We start from the raw sequence: 15423 nt of genomic DNA on the forward strand, positions 1-15423 counted from the left end.
TCCTGCAAGACCCCAGGCACCAGCCTCACACAGGAGAAACAGCCAAATCCACGTTCCAGAGTGATCCCCTGCCCAGCATTCCCCGCGCCCCCCGGCCTGAATTTGTGTTCTTGGGTGTTTTCTGCGGGGTTGCTGACAGCAGCAGCTGTTTCATCACTTTTAAAACATTTATAAAAATATGTGACAATAGGAATGTCTTCCTTTTTTAAACCCGTGACTCGTGACCTATCGGAAATGGCTGGCTCGGCCTCGTCCTGGCCGGGAAGGACGGTGAGTGTTGGCTGTTTGGGTCTCTCTTGAAGAAACAAACACTCAGGCCATCGGTCTAGATGGGTCTTGGCCGCCAGCCCTACCGTCCTTCCGCCAGGGAGGCTCCCTGGGTCACCCGGCCCCACTGGGCTTGGACCCAGTTGTTCTTGTCCTTCTACGCACCGGCCTGGAGAGGCGGGCCCGGGGTGAGGGGAACGTTAGTTTCTGGTCTGAGATTCGCATTTATCTTGTTTCCTTGCCATTGATTACAGGTGGAGGTTTTGGAAATGCTCAAATAGTCATTGGAATGAAGTCCCCTTTGTGTTTCCAGGGAAAGATGTTAACAGTCAGTCAGGCCCTTCAGAGAACGAAGAGCTGGGGCCGGAGTGGACGGGCTGGTTCTCACGGTCAGAGGGGCCAGCCGGGAATTCTAGTTACAAGTTTCTCTGTAGGAGATAATGACAGTTTGAAATGCAAGGCATTTCTGGGCTAAATTGGCCCAGTTAATTAATTGAAAAGAAGTCCCCAATTACAAGCAGGATTTTTCTTCTTTTAATTCGATCCTTAAGTGGAGAGACGGTTCTTTCCAAGCGCTTGTCCCATCAGCCTCCTGCTTCTTCATCTGTGAGGTGGTTGGGGGGATGGCTCTTAACTCAGTGGCAGTTACAGCCCCAATACATGTGAAAAATGGCTGAAGCTGCTGACCCTCCAACCTGGCTCATCCCTCCCTGCGACGCTGGAGCAGATTGTGCGCCGTGTGAGGGTCTTCCCGCCATGCACCTTGGGGTTTCTCCGCATGCTGTGCTTGGACGCCTGCTTGGAGTATCGCCTGGTGGGTCCCTCGGGGTTTATGAGGTGCCCAAAGGGTCAGAGAGCTCAGCTCAGAACAGAGGAAGAACTTGATTTTGACCCATGTGCCGTCAGCCCTGGAGCTGGGCAGTAGTTTCTTCATCTGTTATATAATCTGATATTTTAACGACCCTGGCTAAATAATTAATCTATTTATGATATACTAGGGATGGAATGAGGTGCTTAATGAAATGTATCCATTTATTTGTAGTCGGGCGTTCAGACAAAAGTCGCAGGAGGGCTAAGCCTGTGGACAGGGTCTGGTTTCATGGATTTCATTCCCCTGCGGGGAGGCGGGTGGTGAGCATCTAGGTGATAGAGACAGCCTTGGGGGACCCGTGGTCTGCATTCACCCCTGCTGCCACTCACTGGATGTGTGACTTTGGGCAAGTTCCTTAACCTCTCTGTGCTTTCTCATTGTTGACATGGGGGATAGCAACCCTATTTCTAGGATTATGAGAATTAAATGATTTATTACACGTAACATTTACATAGTCTTGGGTAAGTGGGAAAATATTATATAATTATTAGTTAATATTATTATGTTATGTCACAATAGTAGCTAATAATAATAATAATAACCAAGGAGCACTCATTCACCCACTCACTGGTTACTTCTTGAGTGCCCAGATATGCTAGTTATGGAGAGCAAAGTCCTGCCCATCTGCTGTCCTTGAGGCTTGCCTAGAAGAGGGGGTGGGGCTAGCCCCCCATTATGTCCCCTGGTGTTAACTGAGCACCCCTCAAGCCTGGCTCAGGCAGAGCCTCCTTTGAAGTTTGCCAGCAGGTGAGAGGTGTTGTGATGAGTTCACAGGTGAGGCGTGTGGGCCCAGCAGGGTGAGGTCAGCTGTCCAAGTCACCTGGTTGGAAAGTGGCCAGAGGGATTTAATCCCTGCTCGGTCTGAAGGAGGAGCCCAGCTTTCACCCCTGCCTTCCGTCAGCTGCCAGGGTGCAGGAGGTGAAGGGGACAAGCCCTGTGAGGGGTGACAGGGCAGGTCTGGCCAGGAGGGCTAGGGTGTGACTCAGGTCTCAGCCACCGGGGAAGTGCTCAGCAGTCTCTGGACGGGGGCTGGTGTAAGCCCTGGGGAGGTGTAAGCTTGGGTAGGGGGCAGCTCCTGGGAGGGACTGGGCTGGAAGGCATGAGCAGGATGATGCCCACAGCCGGCCCGGTCTTTGTGGTGCTGTGGGCCGGATGGACTCGTCACTTGCCACACGTCAGGGAGAGCAAGACGCCTGCCCAGGGTGGTGCCCACATGTGGTTGGAACTGGGGGTCGGGGGGCTGTTGACTTGCCCTGGACCTTCACTCCAGCCAAGCGTGGGTCTTCAGCCCTCCAAACACCTCGCCTGCTTCCGGTGGCTGGGCGCGGGTGGGCAGCAGAGGGACCCTGTGGGTGCTTTGTGGCAGAGAGAGCGGGCTCCCAGGGTCCCCTGTTTCCCCGTAACACATTTGTACGTGGCTTAAAGAGCTGGCTGTTCCTCATTGCCACTGGATTATTATTTTTTTTTAATTTTATTTTTTTTTTATAGAGGCATGTTTTTATTTATTTATTTGTTTGTTTGTTTGTTTATACAAGCACTGGGCACAGTCAGAAGTGCGGGAGGGTGAGAGAATTCACCAGAGCCAGAGCGGGGAGCAGAGCAGGCAGAAGGACCGACGTACACTGCTGAGGGGAGCAGCGGGCGGCAGGAGAGGTCTGCGCGCCATGCGGGACCCTCCTCCGGTGGCCGGGGAGCAGCCGGGGATTGAACCGGTGCCGCAGGGGCCGCGGGCAGCTTCGCAACCCAGCGCTCAACCGCTGCGCCACCGGGGAGGCCCTCCACTGGATTAATTATTAATTATTAATATAGAGCATCAAAAAGGGGAATTCCGTGAAGTCCCCTGTGGGCAGGAGAAGGAGCAGGAAAAGCCACTGGCAGTATGAAGGTCATGGCGGCAGCCACAGATCCATTTCCATCCCCCTCCCCTCTCAGGTACCTTTTTTTTGGGGCGCTGGGGGTGTCAGAGGCCCAAGTAGCTGTCTGCAGGAGATTGAGGAGTCTCTAAGCTGCCTGTTCAATCCCAGGCATTTTGCTTCCCCAAGGCTGCCTGGCTGGGTGTCGGTCACCTTCACCTGGGCCTCATGGTGGCCTGACACCCTTTCACAGGACAGAGCCCGGAGCCTCAGGGCGGGCTTGGCCTCAGGCCTCCTGGGGAGACGTGGGGGGCCCTGGCGGTGTCTGGGCCAGGGTGGCTGGGCCTGTGTGAGGGTGTCTCTGAAGCTGTTCAGAGCCGCATCGAGCTTTAGATGGAGAAAAAGCATCCCGCTGAGGTCCCCGTGTACTCAGCTCTGTTTTTTCTGAGGGGAGAGGTTTGCAAAGTCACCGTCAGTCCTGAGTGTTCCCACATGGGTTGTTTGCTGAGGGCGGTGTGTGGCCAGGGGCCCATGGAGAGGAGGCCCCGCCAGGTCTTGGCCTGTGGATGGTCTGAGGTGAGGCGTGCACCCAGGCGGGGCTGGTGGGGTACGGGAGGGCTCTGGAGGGGAGTCTGGAGCCAAGTGTGGGTTAGGGACCTCCCACCCCAACCGAGGGGGCTGGTCAGTGTTCCAAAGGAGGGGCGGTGGCCCTGGCCACACACTGGCCAGCCCTGGAGGCAGTGGTCGGTGAGGGCCACACCCTGGGGCTCTGGCCTGGCTCTGCCACTGCCTGAGCCTGGCAGCGCCCCCTCCTCCGTGCTCCCCTGGGCAGACACCTAGCGCAGGGGCGAGAGTGCTTGTAAGCCAGGTGGCTTGTGGAGAGGAGGGTCCTCGGGGCTGCCTGCGTGGGCCCCTATCCTCCTCGTGGCCAACTTCGGCCAAGGACCGAAGATCAGGCTTGGGAGGGAGCTGAAGGGGCCCGGTGGGCAGGTGGTACAGGACGAGGACATTGCTCTGGAAGCCACTTCGTGCCACGTAGACGACCCTCCACGTGGCTATGGGACCATGAGGGCTGGGGTGCCCCGCGTCAGCTGTGTGGCCTCGCATGTGGGAGTTGCCAAGGAGCAGCTGGCCAGGGTGGTGGGAGCTCGGGAAGTGGGGCCACACCCCGTGGGGAGCTGCCAGCCTCCCCGTTGTCTGCCGCATCAGCCTCCGCTTCCGTCCTCTGGGAGCCAGAGAGCAGCCACGGGCGTCAGGCCAGAGCCATGGCGGGCGGAGCCGTGGCACCTGCCCGACTGGGACCTGGCACCTGCCCCACCTCTGGGTGCTTCGGTGGTCTCAGTGACTCCTGATGTGGGCCTTTGGGGACCGACAGGTCAAAAACAGCATAAGGCATGAGAACGTTCTAGAATTAGACTGGTGATGGTTGCACAGCTTTGTGCATTTCCCGAAAATGGCTGGTTCCCTTCAACAGGGTGACTCTCACCATATATGGGTTAAATCTTAATTTCAAATGACGTGACTGGGAGAGACACCCAGCGCAGGAGAGGCTCCCACCAAGCCACGCAGCAGCTGGGACTCTCCGGGGCCTCCACATACAGGGAAGGCCAGTGGAGGGGCACATTGTCATTTAAGAATTTCAACTAAAACCTGAGCTCAAAAACTAAACATCTAAAGCCCTAAAAATCGTTAAAACAGCTTTTGCAGGAAGCAGTGAATTTTAACTGCAAGTGATAGAGGACCATGGTGGGGCCTGGCTCTACGCTGGGTACCTGGAGGTCGATTTGCGGTCGCTGGAATTTTCCTGGCTGCCCGACACGCTGTTCCGTACACACGTCTGCCCCCGACCGCGCCAGTGAAGTGGCTGTGCTGGTTGTGGTGTCTGCGTGCTGCGCTGCTGCGTGCCCATGCCGTGCCAGTCTCCCGTCAGGCCCTCAGCACTTTGGCAGCAGAACTGACTCTCCTTCCAAGTCGCTCTGCACCTAAAACAATAAAAACATCAAAACAACAAAATCCCGACTCTCAGCTCAGCGCCAGCACCGCACCTAGTCAGCTGAGCTCCATGGGCTTTGGGGTCAGGCTGGTGGGGTGTCTTGGGCCCCAGCCCAAAGCCCCTGGTCTGTGTGGCCGTGGGAGCCCCCCGAGTCGGGTGATGGCCGTAAATAGCCCCCAGGGCGGTCATGAGCAGGGAGAGCCCCATGTGGGGGTGGCCGTGTTGGGGGTGGAAGTGGAGAGGATTCAGGAGCTACACACCCCTCCTGCGAGCGAGCCTGGCAGGGCCCCCCTGCGCAGTGCTGCTCCTATTTCTCAGCGGCCTGTAGGCCCCTCTCTGCTGGCTCAGTTTCAGGCCCACGCCCCATCAGTGTTGTTGAATCAACTCGATGGCCGCAGGGTCAGATTTTACTGGGCTTTCAGGCTCCCCGGGGGCCGGCCCTCTGTCCCTTGGGAAGAGACACAGTCCCTCCAGATCCCTTTCAGGGACACCGGGTTGAAGGAACCCCCTGTCGCCCAACACATCCAGTTCTGCTCCCACCAGTGTTGGGGTCTCAGGATGGGGTTCCCAGGAAAAGAACCCTGCCGAGCCTCTGAGCTCAGGCCCACGGTCACGGCTGCCCCAGCAACCTTCCAAAATAACCGCAGTACAGAAGGCCTGGAATGCGTTTGGGCTTATATTTGGAATTGCTGTTGGAAACAGTCCTGGCCAAATGCAACGCCCATCTGTTCAGGATGGTTTGAGAGTAAGAAAATGAGGTGGTTTAGCAGGAGGGAGCCGGGCAGCCATGAAACTCGGGTCTGGGAGGGTGTCGGGGCTGTACACTGCCCAGGGCCCTGTGTCTCCTCCAGCCTCTGCTGCTCTTCCTGTCCTTAAGTGGACTGCCCCAGCTGGAGATGTTTTCCCTTGTATCAGAGCAGTCTTTTTTACCAAACCTTCTATTCACTAGTCAGTCCCTCAGGGGAAGGGGACGGGTCTATCAGGCCTGGACAGCCTCTTCGCATTGAAGCTGACATCCTTCCTGCTGAGTCTTGCTCCCCCAGGTGGAACTGCTCCCCCCCATACCTTTTGGCTGTTGTTGCCAAAGGCAAACATCCTTTGGGGCCCTGACCTGCCAGGGTAAAGCAGAGTGACACCCTCCCACATTTTCAATGTCATACTTCTATTAATGCATCCTGAGTTTGCAGCAGTGTCCCTGTCGTTCTGTCATGATTCATTGAGAGCTCATGTCAACTAAATAAATCCCTTCTGCATTTTCCATGTTGGCCTCTGACCCCCACTTCCTGATTGTCCAGTTGATTTTAAAGACTAAAATTTACATTTCAATTTTTTCACACAGTGTGCCTGCTTCAGCTTTTTGAGGTCCAAGTGGATAAGTAGTCTTGATATATTTGCTGTCTCCCTTGACTTTTTCTGAATGGTTTTAATACGTCCGGCTTTTTACTCATCCAAGGTTACTGCCTGAGTCTTTTTCTCCAGAGAGTGGTTGTGGGGTTTGTGGGGGTTGTGGCATTGCTCCGAGAAGACATTTTTATAAAGCCTTAGCTTAATTCTTTGGGGGGACCTGAACAGTGCTCCCTGAAAGGAAGAAGCTGATAACAAAGGGCCCCTCTGGGGGTTGTGACTGTCAGTCAGGACTGATGGGGAGATTTATCCAGAGACTCGAGGTGAGAAGTTTGCTTACTACTCTGCTGTATTTTGTTTTTTATTTATCTGATGGCAGAAAAATAAATATTCCATGGTGTAAAAAAATCTATGCTGTCGAAAGTACAATAAAATTTTTTTTTGCAGAGAATTAAAATAAGCAAAACAGTCATGATTCTGCCACTTTTCACAGACAGGGAAGGCAGGGCAGGGGGCCAGGGCTCTGGGGTGAGGGCAGACCGGAGGGGTGTTGCGGGTGGAAAATTACTGAGAGCAGCGTCAGAGTTAGGGGGACTCTGGCTCAACTGAGGGTGAGGCGGGGAAGGAACCCCATCAGATCTTGAGGGTGCATGAATCTGGCTCCCGGGTTGCTAGGAAGCCATGTTCTGCCAGAAAAATTCTTGCAGGATTTTTGTTCAAATACAAAGACAGACACTCGTGTTCAGAAGTTCAGTCACGGAGACTCTGTCAGTTCCTGGATGGAAACGTCGTTACATGCATGTGATCCGTGTGAGCAGATCCGGGGAGCACACGCGTAGTGGGGTATTTCTAAATCGGGTTAAAAATAGGTCCTCACCACCGTTGAAAGATACATCCCACACGTGTGTATTTTTCAGCATCCCGACGGCCACGGGCAGGCCCGGGACGCTGGTGGGGGCTGCGAGACTGTGAAAGGGGCAGATCTGCTTGTTATTGTTGCTTCCAGGGGTGGAGAGAGGGTCCGGGAGGAACATAAAATTGTCATGGCCTCTCTTGCTACAATGTTTGTGATCTGGTGTCAGCCCGAAGCCTCCTGCTCTGTGTGTGTCTGGGGCCAGGGTGGACTCAGCGCAGAAGAGCCGAGCTGTGAGGGGAGGTGGAAGTGGCTGTCTGCAGAGGAACAAAGGAAAATGGTTGTATTTGAATGAACAAAACCAGATACTGTAACTGCACGTTGGTTGGTTTTCACTGTCACCCAAATGGCGCAATTTCACCTTTGCGGGTGGCAAAACTAACCGTGTCCTTCGTCCCCAGGTTGTACTCAGACTACCTCTACTTTGCAAGTTCCAATAAATCAGCGGATGACTTCCACGAGAAGGTGACGGAGGCGCTGCAGCTGTTCGAGAGCTGCGTGCTGGACTACTCGCTGCGCGCCTGCGTCTACAACAACACCCTCAACAACGCCATGCCTGTGAGTGTCCGGGGAGCCCTGCCCCCCACATCGGCTACTCCGTGGTTGTTATGCAAGTGGCATCGTGGGCTGGATTTAGCATATAAACACAGAGCCGCATTTGATGTGCAGATGCCTCTCCCCACGCCTTTCAGGGTGTCGAATGCAAAAACAAATGTTCCTGGGTGTAAAAACTGTAAAAGCGGATGGGCCCTCTCAGCTGGCGCCCTGCTTTCTTCCCTGCTAATCGCTCCTGGTGACAATGCTGGCTCCTCCTCTTCCAGAGAATGAAGGCTCATTTAGGAAGATTGCCATTTAGCGGGGCTCAGAACACCCCTGGCAGTTGGCAGCGGCGAGGACACGGACCCTCCAATTGCTTTAAGAGCATCTTTCTCAGATGGAGGCTTGTTCTGTGGTTTGAAAATGACCCCCGTGACTTGGAGTGCTTCTTCGCAGGGTCTCCCCGGGGAAAGCTTTTCATGGACCCCTTTTCTTTTTTCTTGCTTTCCTCCAAGATTATAGCTGTCTGCGTCTTGCCTTTTCATATGCAAAAGCAGCCGTTCATGGTGACTTGCTGGGCTCAGCTGAGGGCTGGTTTTCTACTCAGAAGCTCCCTGGGTTGCTGAAGGGCCTTTCTTTTCAGCAGGTTTGGTGGGCGGGGAGGCCAGTGCCGGCGCTTCCACGTGACGTGGAAGCGGGAGTAGGTGTGCTTGAGGCGGAGGCGAGGGGACTTCCAGCTGTGGTGGGGGTCGAGGTCGAGAGGTTTTGCTTCCTCTGCCTTGTCATCAAGCCGTTTTACCTAGAAGGTGGGATGTGGAGGAAGTAGGTACGATGCAGGTTGTCCTGCCAGAGTGTGTCGCCTGGGGGGAAAGACACAAATGGGCTTAAACACAGGGTCCGCGTCCACACGGGTGGGAGGGGTGGGCTTTGCACGCGGACAGCTGGCGACAGTGGTGAGGGCTGCATTCCCAGCAGGCGTCCACGGGCTGTGTGATCGCCACCATTTCAACTTCCACAAGAAGCTTCAGTGTGATGCGGGCATTAATGTCGCTTCGCGGGCTGTTGTGAGGTTTCGGGAGGGATGGCCGGTTCCCCTGGAGTACAGGGAGAGCCAGCCTTTCCCTCCACCGGCTGAGGGTCTGTCTGGGGCCTTGAGAGTCGGCCTGGCAGGAGACAGGTGGGAGAAACACAGACGTTTATTGCCAGGTGCACCTGCACGCTCGGGGTGCAGAGAGGAGTAGCTCAGCGGGGAGTCGGGACCCCGCTTCCGTGGCGTCCTGACAGCACCGGGCCTTGTGATCAGCCACAGACAAGGGGGAGGGACGCTGAGTTTCTCGGGCAGCAGATTGTGGGGAGGGGAATATCCGGGGGAGCCGGAAGGGATGGGCCGGTCTTGGAGAGGCCCGTCCTGTTGAATCCTCTAGTGGTGCGCCCGGCCAAGACGTGTCTCTGGGGATTAACTTGCGTCCTTTCTGGTGGGGAGGGCGGTGGGGACACCCTTGCAGTTTTAGGTCCTTTCAGGCAGACCGGGGAGGGCAGAGACTCTCCTCAAACACTTTCAGCTCAAAATAGCCCCGTGCCAAGGAGGCATGTTTGGGGTTGCGGTGTCTGCCCCTTCACGCATTCCTGCGTCTGTGCCTGGTGCTGCGACTTGGGCCTTGGTGGCGACAGGCTCCGTCGCGTGCCTGATGCAGCCCAGCCTTGGTGGGAGGAGAGGCGGGCAGCGGCTGCCCCTCAGTGGCGCCTCCCCCCATCACATTGCGCGGGCTTCCTGGGAGTGGTGAGGTCGGCGCTGGGGCGTCGTGGGTGGGTCTCCCAGGGACGTGGAAGAGGGTCCCCCTTGGCTGGAGCCGCTGTTATAGGACAGGGAGAGGGGCAGCCCAAACCCCGCAAACCTGCCTATTCTACATGGGTTCTGCCATCCGCCGCATCAACACAAAACATAGGAGACTTTAATGGGAAGGAACTTTAATAAAACTAGGAAACAAGACAGGAAAGGCAAAGAGTCTAGTTTCTAAATCAAGCACCCAAAGTGACCCGTCCCCTCGTGGGTAAAAGTCCATCCATATGGGATCGGCCCAGAACAAGGCCCCAAAGCCTGCTACAAGTCTAAAGCATCTTCCAGTGGGGACCCTCAGAAAAGGGTCACAAACAACCGGACAAGTCCGGAAGGAAAAGAGCAAAATCAACATCAAGATAAAAGCTGCCATTGTCACCTCTCCACGGGTCTCACCCACATCTGTGTCACCCAGTCCACAACCAAAAGACAAGCGCAGTTTCTTCACGTGTCTCTAGGCTCCATCCTGCTTCCTTCCTTCCTCAGTCTCCTCTGCAGCTTCTTCTCTCCCTGCTCTGCTCCACCCTCCCTTGGGTGGGGCAGGGAACCTGGAACTTTCCCCTTTCCTGGGGACCCCCCTGTTACACCGCTGATCTCAAGGCTTTGCTCAGCTCTCATGAGCACTGATGTTTTCTGGTCTTCAGTGCATGGGGCCCTCCCCCTAAACGCCCTCTTGTCTTCATTCCATTTGGCGTCTCTGGGCTAGTGGTTTTTCTTCCTCCACCTCCTCCTACTCGATTGAAAAAATAATGAAATGGACAGAGAGCAGTGAGAGAGGAGACTAGCGAGCGGCTGCACGTTCTGTCCGTGCTTGTCGGACGCTTCTTCGTCTTGTTATGTCTGTTTTCTGGCAGGGTCAGTGCCCAGGCCCGCTGGGAAGGCCCAGGGAAGGGCCCTGGTCCCTGCCCTTGAGGAGGTCAAGGTCGAGCACTGCCTGCATTGAGGTGCACATACCTGTGGTTATGGACAGCCATGCGGCCCAGGTGCTCGGGGTACCTCGCCTGGCTTATCTCCTGGCGTCTGCTGGTGTTTGCACGGCTGTCGTGTGCTGGGCAGGAGCAGAGATGGTGGGAGTTGGTGGGGGTCTGGGCCTCGCCCTTCATCAGTCCTCCCTGAGATGGGAGCCTCCTTGGGGCTCCTGCAGCGCAGCGGCGAGGACTAAAGGCCGCCCTGCGTGTGGCTTCACCGTCAGCAAGAAGCGAAACAGGTGGTGTTTAGAACCCAACTTCCGAGGGCCGTCGTCAGCTGGGGCACCCCGGGTGGGATCTCCTCTTGCAGTATTGAGGTGTCGCTCCTGAAGTAATGCGCCTTCTCCTTTGCCCAGGTGAGGCTCCAGGTGGGCCTGTACGCCGTGTACCTCTTGGACTGGCTCACCGTGTTTAATAAGGAGCAGTTCCTCATCCTCCGCCTGGAAGACCACGCGTCCAGCGTCAAGTACACCATGCACAGGGTCTTCCAGTTTCTCAACCTCGGTATGACCTCACTGGAGCCGGGGAGCAGGGCCTGGGCTGGGGACAGTGGCCCCCAGACTGCGTGCAGGTGCCAGAGCCAGTGGGCACAGTCGAGTGGGAGGCTGTTCAGCAGCTTGTGAACCAGTACCGGGGGCATGTGGGGCCCAGCCCCGCAGCGAGGGGTCCCCTGCAGGGGGACACAGAGGGACTCCGTGGCTCAAAGGCCCAATAACTGGTGGAATGACCAAGGGAAGGCGGGCATTGTCATGACGATGGGCTCCAGTCTCACAGAAGTTCACCCGGAAGGAAATGGCTGTGAGCCTTAAGGCTGGGCAGGGGTTCGGGGGCGGCTGCAGCAGTCCTGGGAGGCTGTTGGATGTGGAGGAGGGAATGGGCAGGTTACTGTATTGTCTCCGTGGTGACCCTTGGGGTAGTAGCTGATCACACTCCTGGGCCTCTGGGGAGGGGCGCCTGCCTGCAACTGAGGACGCCATTGCCTGGAGGCCGGGGAGGCCCCGGTGAAGACCAGTGGCGGTGTCTCCTGGGCCCAGGGGCCGCCAGGCGCATGCGGCTCCCAAAGCAGAGCTGGAATGGCTGGAGGGGAGCCCACCGTCCTTCCCGGGATGCCCCAGCTCTGATTTGCTCCCCTGGGCATTTTGGCAGTTGAATATTTCTTGATCTTTCCCCCACCACTGCTTTCCTTTTCCCTTTCCTTGGAGAGCTCGTCACGTGATGGAGCGTGATCTCTTTTCCCTTCTGAGGGCTTAGAACCATTTTTCTGTGATTCGGCCACCTGCAGAGGCGGTCATGCTAGTCAGCTCGTCTTCATCCCAGAGACGGACTCTTCCTCCCGTGCGCAGAACCGCCGCGCGCCGGGATGTGGTGGTTCTGTATTCTCCCCGAGCGCCTTGGGGGAGCCAGTGAAAGGCTGGGCGTGCAGGTGGCAGCTTCAGGGCGGCCCTGCTGGCTCGTTCCCCAGCCTCTGCCCACTGGAGCCTGCTGCCGGGGGAGCTCCGGCAGTGGGCCACAGGCCCTTTGCATCAGCTCTTTGGAGGAGAAACCTTGGTAGCAGGTTCCATCTGCTGCTGCTCAGTACACGGGCTGTGCCCGGCAGGCTGCGTGGTGAGCCAGGGACAGGCTGCCAGCCGCGCTAAGGGCAGATGGAAAGGAAGCCATGAAGGGAGGCTCAGGGCGCACTGCTGGGGAGTCCTGCGAGCGTGGCAGGCGACATGCACGCTGGCGTAGCCTCTGCTGTTCGTGATGCCGTTTCTGTCTCGCATGGATGCAGCCAAAGCATTTTAGTCTCTGAACATCTTCTCCAGGGAAACCCCTGTCTCAACACAGCTTGGTGGGGAGGGGGCCAAGTTCCTCTTGCTTCCCGACAGGCCTCCTGCCTCACGGGAAGATTCTCATCTTTTCATTCCAGGGCCCTTAAGTGAGAAGCAAGAGGCCTTGATGACCAAGAGCCCCGCCTCCAATGCCCGGCGCCCCGAGGACAGGAACCTGGGGCCCATGTGGCCAGTCACACAGAAGATCCTGCAGGACTTCTACGGCCCCTTCAACACTCGACTGGCACAGGTGCTCGCCGACGAGGCGTTCGCGTGGAAGAAGACCTGAGGCGGGAGCTCCTCCGTCCGCGCCCACCCGCTGTCCGTCATCACCAGGCTCTCCAGGCCTCTCTTTGTGGGGCACCGATGTACGTGCAGCGAGGAGAAACCCCAGGATTCGAGTCTTCCTTCCCGCCGGGCGTCTGTTACAAGCACTCAGAATCTGTGATGTTCCAGAGCCTGCGGCCAGCCCTTCTCGGCGCTTCCCGCCTGAGCCCTTGGAAGCCCACGACCAGAGCCCCGTGGCCAGGTGGGGGGCCGCCACGGGCTGGGCTGCCCTGGGTTCATGGGAAGCATCATGGGGGCAGTGCCTCACCTGCTTCCAGGACAGCCTGAGCCTGGGGTGGATGGCGCTGGGACCGCATGAGCTCCCTGGAGGTGAGCCCGGAACTGACACTTCACACTCAGTTTGGAGACCCCCTTGTTCAGAGCACTAACCCCGTTGGGGGCAGAGAATGGGAACAGAGGCCCTTTTCTCCCCCTTTGACTCCAAAGTCAGCCCTTTGGTCTACTCAGATATAAACCGTGTTCCCTGCACTGCTCACCGGAGGGGAGAAAGGAACGACTCAGCTCTCGTGGTGCGCCACCTCCGGCCCGGCCTCCGGGCTGCGCCTGTGCTTGAGAGCCCATGGACGCCCCAGCACAAATGGCGTTCTGCACTCACAGCCCTCGTCTCTTCTCTGCCTCTTCAGATGCTTCCTCAAGAGTTTCTTCAGTTTATAATTGGAATATAACTCAGCTTATGATCGGAAGGGACACCTGTGCTGTCAGTGCCACGTGGAGCAGCCCTGGCGGGTCCTGGAGAGTCTCGGGTCCTCGGCCCGCCTTGCGCACGGGGTTACGCGAGACCTGGCAGGTGTTTGAGGCCTTGGGTCTGGCCCACTACAGGCTTCAGGGTTGAGCCACACCCCTCTCCTGCGTCCACCCCACCACCCCACACTGTGCTCCCCACTGCGCTTAAGGTCCAGGTTCCCCCTGTGTGGCCAAGGCCTTTACTCAGTCAGCAGACTGCTCTGTCCTGATTCAGAAACAGTGTGTGAGCTAAGCCTGGGGTTGGGGTGGCTTGCTGGGGCTCGCGAGAGAATGCCGGGAGCCATGTTCTTAACAGAACATGCTGGGCCACTTGGCAGCTTGGTTCGCCAGTGGCTGGGCTACTGGTCTTGTGGTTTCTTGGATGTGATGGGGGGAAATGGAAGCCAACACCCGACCCTGATGAAGCCTTGCACTCTGGTGTCTTCAAGGGAACTTCCTGTGAACCAGCCAGAGCCAGCAGCACTGTCACCTGCAGCCACCAGCCTCGGCCGGGGTCTCTGCATCAGAGACGGATGAGCTGCTGTGTCCCGAACGCCCACGTTCAGGACGGGCCCCCTGCTCCCTCAAAGGTGGCATCCGGGGCAGCGGCAGCCGGGGAACCTGGCCCGAGCGCAGCGCGCGGTGGGGAGAGATCACTCAGTGTGTGTGCCTATTTATTTGCCGTGTGGGGTGCGTGCGTGCGTGGGTGCGTTTTCCTAGTGGGCTCCCTTTCAGTTCCGTGGCTGGTGAGGCTCCCCCATTCTGGACCCAGCCCGCTCATGGATTAACGCCTCTGCAGCCAACTTGTCATTTTCAGTACGTCTTTTGCTACTCCGCCCCCCCCGCATAAGCACGGGGTTTCCTTACACACGGCTATGCATGTGGTAACGTGCGGTGTGAACCTGCTTCTTACAGAAGTGCCACTGGAGCTATTATTTCCAATATTATTTGGTGTATTATACAAATGTTTTTATATATGCAGCCCCCACCCTCCCGCGCCAGCCAGGCCGCCTGGCGGCGGCTTCTCCCAAGACCTTCCTGCAGAAGGCTTGTCGCTGCCTCGAGGGTCCTCCCGTCGGCCCCGGCGCGTTCCCAGGGCCGGCTGCGAGCCTGTCACCCCAAACTAAAGTGACACAGGGTGCTCCTGAGACCTGGTGTTGACGTCCTCTGTGTTCCCCACAGCTGTGTGTGGGGTCCTGTGAGATCATCCTCCCGAGTCCTATAAGCTTTGTTAATCCACCCACAGTCACGCTGGACTTTTATTAATATTTAACATAATTAAATGTGCACCCAGGACCGGCCCGAGAGCGCGTGCTCTTCCTCGGATCGTCGGCCCGCAGGGTCTCCGGCCCTGGCCAGCCTGCAGGGGGCATCTGTGTGGGGGTCCTGCGGCGTCTGGGGACGAGCAAGAGAGCTGGACTCACCCTATCGGGGCAGCGTGCAGCATTACCTGGGCGCGGGCCTGCGTGGCTGAGTCGGGGTGGTGAGCCCTGACCCTGCGCGGGCAGGCTCAGAGTGATCTTCCCATGTTTGGGGTTGGGGTTTGAGTGATGCAGGCCCTGCCGCTCCCCGTTGGGCCTCTCAGCGTGGCTTGTTGGACCCTGGGGGCTGTGAGGGCTGTGGCCTCGCTGGGTATGAGCCCTCACCACCAGACAGTGACATCTGACTGCGCGGGGCGGGGGGCAACCTCAGGAGGGGATGGTGGGGCCGTCTCAGCTTTGGGGTTCTGGCAGCTGGGCCGTCCTGGGATTGTGGACCCTGGGACTGTGGACCTTGGCTTGGTTCCCCAGTCCCGGAAATACCCACCCTGGGAGAGTGACGCCCCTGCAGTGCCTTCTGTCCCTGTCGTATATAAGGGGAGGGGGCTGGTGGCATCCAGATCTGGACATGAGGACCCCATCTCTGTTGATGGAGCCAGGAACGGCTTTTCTCAGCAGTGTGCTTTAGGGAGGAAGGGG

The 15423-nt window shown here is 57.4% G+C and overlaps 1 protein-coding gene across 3 annotated transcripts in view; it reads left to right on the plus strand.

Annotated features, from left to right (window-relative positions):
• CHST15 (carbohydrate sulfotransferase 15) overlaps positions 1-15150 on the plus strand; it is a 58385-nt gene extending 43235 nt beyond the window's left edge. For all 3 annotated transcript variants that reach the window (XM_037497812.2, XM_037497813.2, XM_037497814.2), the window contains exons 6-8: positions 7643-7799; positions 10940-11087; positions 12493-15150. In XM_037497812.2, coding sequence (XP_037353709.1) covers positions 7643-7799; positions 10940-11087; positions 12493-12683 — 496 coding nt within the window. In that variant the 3' untranslated portion in view covers positions 12684-15150. The remainder of the gene's footprint in view (positions 1-7642; positions 7800-10939; positions 11088-12492) is intronic.
• The last annotated feature ends 273 nt before the right edge of the window (positions 15151-15423 follow it).

This window comes from Talpa occidentalis, unplaced genomic scaffold (assembly GCF_014898055.3).
Source record: "Talpa occidentalis isolate TD23 unplaced genomic scaffold, MPIMG_talOcc4v2.1 talOcc4.8, whole genome shotgun sequence".
Taxonomy (NCBI): Eukaryota; Metazoa; Chordata; class Mammalia; order Eulipotyphla; family Talpidae; genus Talpa; species Talpa occidentalis.